Raw genomic sequence first — 8,388 nt, 5'->3', positions numbered from 1 at the left:
TTATTGCAGTGCTCAAACAATTAAAGGCAGTGGATAACTATCTGAAAATGGGAACCATAGAATCATTAATTCTCTTTGAAAATTTGCCCGGTAAAGGCAAAAAGACAAAGGATGTCTCTATCTGTAATAAACCACCACCTTCATTAAAATGGACCACTTTAAATCGTGCAATAATCATCATTTAGATAGATGTTTCGAATATAAGTTAATCCAATCTGAGATTTCCTAATGCAAATCGGAACAAAAACTTTTAAAAATAAGCATGTTGCGTGTCCTTGGCACCGGGAAAATGTTCCAATTCCAAAAGTCAAATGAAGATTTTTATGATGTGCTTGGTCGATTGAAATTAAGCATTTGCTAACAAAAGTAGCATAATTTTAAAAAGAAAAATTTAAAAATATATAAAAGCAAAGGATTAAAAATATTAACTTATGAAAATAATCATTACATGTTTAGCAAATCATTAGAAATATTTAATACAATATATCAAGTGTATGAAGGTATTTGTTTTATATATATTTTTATCTAAAGTATACATATAATCTACTAGATAATCATGTTTGAATCGAATAGAACTATTATAAAAAATAAATAATTTTATGAGTATTTAACGTAATTTTATTTAAAACTGAAACTCAAACTTAAGTTCAGCTGGAACAATCTTAACAACTGCTTCATGTATTTGATTTTAATTTATTTTATATTCAAAATAATAAATCATTACTAGATACAAAATTTGTGTACAAGCCTGGTCTGATTTCCCTCCCATTACACATTTCTTGCACCCCTCCTCTTCGTCCCACTTTCGTACCAAAGTAATTAAGTAATGACGTTAAAATAATTTATATTCAAAATTTTTATAATATTTTGTAAATATTAATCAAAAGAGTGTTGATATTTTTAGTCGGTCTGAAATCTCTGTATATGTACAGTCTTAGCCAATTATAAAATGAGAAGCAATCAACTTTTTATGCACTTTCTCTTGATTTGAACGTATGTTAGTTTTTTAAATTGGCTAGAATTATGCATACGTGATGGTCCCGAATCATAAAATAATTTTTCATATCTAGGAAAGAGAGAGATAAAAAAAATTAATTTAAAAGAAAAATTTGAGATGTGTGATAAATACTGTAATAAAAAAAGTATAAGAAAAAATAGGGTACAAGTAAACTATCAAAAAATAGGTGTAAAAATATTATTATTGTAATCAAAATTAAACATGCACTAAATAGGAAAAAAGGTTCTTTAAAAGATCACGTTAGCAAGGTTCTCAAAATTAGACTATGGTACTGAAACACAACCATGGCACTTTTAAGTTGACTGCCAAAATGATGATGTGGGAAAGTAACAACTAAATAAACAAAATATTAGGTTAGCAAATGTGGGATACCAACCACACCAAACAGGCCCATCTTCCTTCTTCTTCTGACTGGGTTCCTTTTGTCTTTGGTCTCTTTACTAGTGGCCTACTCTCACCCATAAGTCCACAATGCACACAAAGTTTTTTTTTTTTTTAAAAAAAAGGAATGTCATCAAGTCTTCTAAGGACACCACGCATTGTAGCTTGCACCGTTGTGTATGAACAACTACCTCTCACCTTCACATTATATTTATTTTCTGCCAATGCAATGTTTTGAACATCTAAGAACTACTCCGCCCATATCATACATATATACCTTTCAACTTTCTCTCTTAAAGACACATATTACCATATTGTGTGAGGGACACCCCAGGTATGATAAACACAACACATGTGTTCCTGATGATGTTTTCAATATTGCATGCTCCTAAGACCCCTCTAAACTGTTTCCTTTTCTATTTACTCAACATGTTTCTATTTTTTTATCGTACAGGTTAATAAGGAGCTTGAGTTGAGATGGAAATTGCTAAAGAGAATGGTTTCCAACTTAGTGTGAAGCTAAGTGAACCAACTTTAGTTCCTCCTGCAGAAGAAACAAAGAAGGGGTTGTATTTCCTATCTAACCTTGACCAGAACATTGCAGTGATTGTGAGAACTGTTTATTGCTTCAAAACGGCTGAGAGAGGGAACGAGAAAGCTGGGGAAATGATCAAGAATGCATTGAAGAAAGTTCTTGTGCATTATTACCCTCTGGCTGGGAGGCTGAATATTAGCTCAGAAGGGAAACTCATAGTGGAGTGCACAGGTGAGGGTGCACTTTTTGTAGAAGCTGAAGCAAACTGTTCAATGGAAGAGATTGGTGACATCACAAAGCCAGACCCTGGAACTCTTGGAATGCTTGTTTATGACATTCCTGGTGCAAAACACATTCTTCAGATGCCTCCTTTGGTGGCCCAGGTGAGTTTTGTCACTTTGTCTTGGCTCTTGTGCTTGATATTAATGTAAACAATCACGCGGAGTGAGAGGTTTTATTTTATTGTTTTGGTTACATAACTCTAGGTGTTTATAAACATATGCCAAGTTCATTACTATAGAGAATAGAGAACTGTCAAGAAAGACTAGTACATCTAGCATATATAATTGTCAAACTCTTTGTCGGAATTTATATATGAAAACACGTGGCAGTTGTTTTGAAGTTCTCTCAAGTTTCTTAATAGGTTAGCAGCACAGCATTCTGTTGAGGGGAGTATAGGGATGATGATATTCACTGACTAAAATGAGTTTTAGTTTGTGGATGTTTATAGAAACCGTACAACATCAGGACGTTTGCTGTGAGAAAATGTTTCCTGTTTTTATGTCTTTATAAATAATTACAAAAATATTATCTTGTTTTTGCTTTGGTTCTTGTTTCTAAGAATTTGTATTATATAGGAAACAAAACAAGATTATATATCTTTTTTATTATTTCTTGTGTAAGTCCTTCAAAACAGAAAATAAAATAATAAATAATGGTGACATTTTTTATAGTTATTTAATGAAATAGGTTTCTGAAATCAAATAGATCTTATTTTTCATGCTATAGGAACAGCCGGCTTATGCATTTTGCAAGTACTTCAGTTGCTATTTCTGTGTCAGTACTCCAACATCATAGTATCTCATAATTATTTCTCCTTGTTCTTATAATAGTGATAAACACTAAACGGTCAATTCAATCTTACCGAGAGGATGAAAATGATTGAAGAGAAGGTGTCTCACTTTGCATTGATTATTTCATTTTTGGACTGTTAACTCTATATTTCAGGTGACCAAATTTAAATGTGGAGGCTTTGCTCTTGGGCTGTGCATGAATCACTGTATGTTTGATGGCATTGGTGCAATGGAGTTTGTGAACTCTTGGGGTGAAGTAGCCAGAGACATGCCTCTCTCAATCCCTCCAATACTAGACAGAAGCATACTCAAGGCACGAAACCCACCAAAGATAGAGCATCTACACCAAGAATTTGCTGACATTGAAGACAAGTCCAACACCAATAGCTTGTATGAAGATGAGATGGTTTACAGGTCCTTCTGTTTTGATCCTGAGAAACTAAAGCAACTGAAGATGAAAGCCATGGAAGATGGTGCTCTTGACACTTGCACAACATTTGAAGTCCTCTCAGCATTTGTATGGATAGCTAGAACCAAAGCACTGAAAATGTTGCCAGATCAGCGAACAAAGCTTCTTTTTGCTGTTGATGGGAGGGCTAAGTTCAACCCTTCTCTTCCAAAAGGGTATTGTGGCAATGGAATTGTGCTAACAAATTCTGTGTGTCAAGCTGGTGAGCTAACAGAGAAGCCCTTCTCATTTGCTGTGAGTCTCATTCAAGATGCAATCAAAATGGTCACAGACAGTTACATGAAATCAGCTATAGACTATTTTGAGGTAACAAGGGCAAGGCCTTCTCTAGCATGCACCCTTCTCATCACAACTTGGTCAAGGCTTTCTTTTCATACCACTGATTTTGGATGGGGAGAGCCTGTGCTGTCAGGTCCTGTGTCATTGCCAGAGAAGGAAGTGATTTTGTTCCTTTCTCATGGCCAAGAGAGGAGAAACATCAATGTGCTTCTGGGGTTGCCAGCTCCTGTCATGAAGATTTTCCAAGATTTGATGCAGATATAGGGTCATCTATATATTTTAATTATATATGATTCTGTTATTTATTTCTTAGCTTATGTTTCTGTTGTTTCCTGAATGAAAAGAGAGGACTTATTCTGTTTATGAATTTATTGGTGCTAATCATCAATAATTAAAGCCACCCTTATGTTTTGTTCATGAATTTAATTTATATGCAAAATTTTCAGCAGTTTAACAAACATTTGGTGCTTTCTAGAGTGACACAAACTTTCTCACTAGAATTGGATCTTTGTGGGATTTGTTTAGGTGAGATTATGCGCCCTTTAGGTAATCTAGATTTCTCTGATCATGAAAAATAAAACTTACAGTGAAACGTAATCCAGCAAAATTTTTTATACCCAACACCTACCAAAACATCTTGATTTGAGTTCAAATAAGTTAGAATTTGAAGATTTATGTACAAGGATTGCAATTGATTTGGTTGGTATTTAATGTACAAGTTATTTTTCCGAGCAAATTAATGTAAATTGATTGAAATTGGCATATGCTATAGGATTGTTTTAGATAAGGGTGCAGAATTTTATTTTTTTTTATATTTATATATTGTGTAGTCTAATTATTTATTTTTCTTATTAACGGAAAGTACTTTTTACCAAAGTGTGGACATGAACACATCATCCGTAGATTATCTAAAGCATTGGATCAATAAGGATCGATGTAGTTATCAAATATTAATAGGACGTAGTCTTTCGAAAAACAAGGATATACTATTTCTTGTATATTAACTTTATACATTCTCAAAAATAAATTATTCAAACTTTATACAAAATAAATTTTAATGATATCATTAATCAAAGTGACGTATCTTGACAAATTACTCGGTTTTAAATTGAAAATTTTGAAAAATCTTTTAAAAATCATAAACGCATCTTAAGTTGAGACAATTATTACAGATTTCCAATGTGGATGATGAACAAAAGCTACCAACTATTTTGCTGTCAATGGCTTTATCTGGAACAGAAGACTTACCTTAGTATATGGATCGATTCACTCTGCGTATATTCCATCAGTTCTGGTTCTGAAGTATCGTCAACGTCGCATCTGCTACATTTATGAGATCAAATTATTAAGAACTAGAGCAGCATCGTTCAGAACCCAACAAAGTTCTATAATTGAACAATTGGCACTCACTGTTTCAAATGGAGTGTGGTTAAAATTTATAAAAAATTGTTACCTAATGTAGCAATGGCAATGCAAAAGGTGCAACAGCTGTGTTGGATTGTAGCAGATATCCAATTACAGTAATTAGTGGAATCACACACAAATTATATTATTATTTTTTATTTAATAGATTTAGTAAAATTTATAAAAGAAAGAGGAATTTTAGGATGATCCATAGCTTGTGATAAAAAAAATGAGAAAATTTAAAACAAATAAGAAGACGTGTGATTTTAAATATAAATAATAATGTTATAATACGTAAAAATATAAAATAAATCCGGAAATACATCACAATAACTGAATCTGCAATGATAGTAATAAAAACTGCGACATGGTTCCACTAATTACTCAATTTAAAATACTGTTTGGCTGTAGCAAAAACTGATCTCGAACTTGTGCAGTGAAAGGGCATCTCGAGTTGATACATTAATCTCATAACTTGGATGTTTTTTTGGAGAGGAACAGTGTGTGATTGTGGAGCTGAGTGATGTCCCTTCTCACATGCTGCTAGTATTTGGTGTCTCACCTTGCAACATGTTTGTGAGTTTGGGTTGTTGCTAAGCAAGTTTCACGACTCAAACACTCTGGATTATGAATTGAACTTAAATATGAATTGAGCTTGGCAAGTTTTAATTGTGGATAGATGCAGGTGATTTTGGGTTTCTTCCTCCGTTCTACACAAAAGCCAACATGCAATCCATATACTCTAACAAGCGAGTTCGATTGAGAAAATCCCATTCCTGTCCAGTACCGTGTAAACAAATACGATGGAATTTTGAGTGGGTTGATGTAAGTTGGATTACAAATTACCATGCCAGCCCACTTACATGGTTTTGTAAATAATAATTTGTTATTTTGAAAAAAGTCTAAACATCGCAAGTTTTCATAAAAATAAGTTGGCTTACGAACCTTTAACCTTATAATTTAACTCTAAAAAAAGGCTATTCAAAGTGAATTTGTTTGTAAAATGAAAAAGTAATAAATTATTCACTCTTAAATTCTTGTAGGTTAATATAATGGTATAGTTAAAATTAAATCAACAATCACGTAACTCTTTGCTTTCTCACTTTGTAAATAAATTCACTTTAAAGAAGTCTTCATTTATTCCATAGATAATGAGATAGGGGATTTTTCATATTGATAGATTGCATAACTATATAATTAATTCCACTTTTTATTATAATTGTACGTACGTGGTACTCTTTAATGTACTTGTCCCATGAGATGCTTTTAGTTGCGTTGCCAATAGTTCTTTGGTTGTGTTCCCAATCCATGCAAAATCGAATGCTGACGAGTCCACCCATAACATGTTTGTATGCACTACTAGTTGTTGCTCCTCTCTTGAATTCATGTTTCCAAGTTTCTTAACGTGTTTTCAATCAGACACTACTTTCCAGGCCAAGGTTGAATCGTGCTTGAAATTCATGGTTGATGGTAAAACAACTGTGTTCAGCGTATACGCCTTGCTCGTCCATGGAGACAAAATTAAAGGATAGAAATAAAAAAAGATTTTTTTCAAAAGAATTAGTAATGTCAGGTGGTTTAATATTGATAATTAGTTATTTACTATTATTATCTTGTTAAAAAAATAGTAGGGTAATTCTTATTTGGTGAAGTGATACAAGAGAATGGAAATAAAGTTATTTTTTCCAGATTGCATAAGCCATGTATAGATTGGTTTTGGAAGTGCAGAGGTCCAAATAGTTAAGAGTTTGATTGTGTAAGCATCGTCAGGGTTTTACACTTGTCACTCAATTTAATGACGAAAAAAAATTACTTCTCAATCAATTTTAGTTGAAAGCTATCTTGCGTGAAATTTTATTTAAAATTAGAAATCACCTTTTTAAGTTGAGTTTGACTATAGAAATTCAACCTCACCTTTAGAGTATGACTGGATAGATGAAAGAGAAAATAATAGAGAGTATAAAAAATAAATATAGAAAATGATTATGAACGGAGTTTGCTATATTTTTCAGCTTAGTATCATGCTAATCTTCATACTATTTTATAAAATAAAAAATAAAAAAATTATTCATTATCTTAAAAATATAAAAAATATTTAATACTTTTTATTTAATAATTAAGAAAATTAATTTAAAATTACACATGGAAATATAAGTTGTTTGACTATGGAGTATGACTAGGGGGCACACTGCACAGAGGCACACAGACATTTGTACTCGCACTATGGATCAGAATTTCACCCCTTGAAATGGAAAGTTGCTTCTTTTTTTGCGATTAACACACTAACATAGCATGTGCGCTGTTTACTTATTTCAGTAAATGATCAGAAGTTCTTTATTGCTGTTGTAAACATCATAACGTTACGAAGAGTGCATCAAATTTCTGCGTCATGCACTCTTGCTATTTGTTGTTGCAGAGTTTTGATGACATTTTTCTCCTTCGATGCCTTGCCCAACAGCATTTCATTTCTTTAGTTGTGTCAAAAATCTTAACAGCTTAGAATGGAGGAGGGTAGAACCGTTGAAAATAGCATTCGTGTACCATAGCATATTTTGGAAACTATATAATTTGTTCAAAGAAGGAAAATGGAAAATCAATCTTCAATAGAGACGTACCTTCGTATTCATGAGGTACGCTAGAAAATTAATATTAGGCAACACAAAATAGAAATGTATTGTTATAAAAAAAGAAGAGGAAAACACACTATAGACGTGTTATTAATACAAGCGAATCATACAATAATTCACACAACACAATATACATTTTAGTTCATATTTGTTAGGGAGTGAGACTTTATTATTTAATGGAATTCACTTATATTTTAATTAACCTTAATAAAAAAAAATTGGATAAAAAGTGTATAACGATATATATTTTTTTTCTTTGACATATGTTAACATTTTCCGACAAAGAAAATCACGATCCAAGCTTCTATGGTGTGTACTTTTAGTCCAAGTGCTGCAGCGTTAATTGAGTGTTTGTCAACCTCTTGATGACAACTTTTAGCAGGAGAAGCATGTGCTGAGCCATGCTGGCATGTACAATTCACTGACCATTTGATACTTCAGCTTCTTGATTTCGTTGCCTTCTGAATGTGAAGACCTTCCATTTTTTATTTTTATTTTTAATTACTACCATTATAATTCTAGTCAATTCAGGAATTTGGTAATTACTATGCTTGTATTGTATTCTTTGGCATATTTACAGGATAATCATGTTTACTGCCTCT

At 32.4% G+C, this 8,388-nt stretch overlaps 1 protein-coding gene across 1 annotated transcript; it reads left to right on the top strand.

Annotated features, from left to right (window-relative positions):
- Positions 1-1,664: 1,664 nt before the first annotated feature.
- On the top strand, positions 1,665-4,019 carry LOC113863500 (omega-hydroxypalmitate O-feruloyl transferase). Its single transcript, XM_027497102.1, has 3 exons — positions 1,665-1,733; positions 1,854-2,317; positions 3,162-4,019. Exons 2-3 carry the CDS (start codon positions 1,877-1,879, stop codon positions 4,017-4,019), a joined length of 1,299 nt encoding a protein of 432 aa, XP_027352903.1. The 5' UTR covers positions 1,665-1,733; positions 1,854-1,876.
- Positions 4,020-8,388: the final 4,369 nt, after the last annotated feature.

The sequence above is a fragment of the Abrus precatorius genome, unplaced genomic scaffold, assembly GCF_003935025.1.
Source record: "Abrus precatorius isolate BTA unplaced genomic scaffold, Abrus_2018 Scaffold3, whole genome shotgun sequence".
NCBI classification, from domain to species: Eukaryota; Viridiplantae; Streptophyta; class Magnoliopsida; order Fabales; family Fabaceae; genus Abrus; species Abrus precatorius.
This window is presented reverse-complemented; position numbering and strand designations above follow the sequence as displayed.

What these genes read in the sequence shown, in the direction of transcription:
- LOC113863500 (XM_027497102.1), top strand. Translation starts at nt 1,877, where the DNA reads ATGGAAATTGCTAAAGAGAATGGTTTCCAACTTAGTGTGAAGCTAAGT. An exon ending in TGCCTCCTTTGGTGGCCCAG is followed by an intron (nt 2,318 to 3,161) that starts GTGAGTTTTGTC and finishes TCTATATTTCAG; the next exon opens with GTGACCAAATTTAAATGTGG.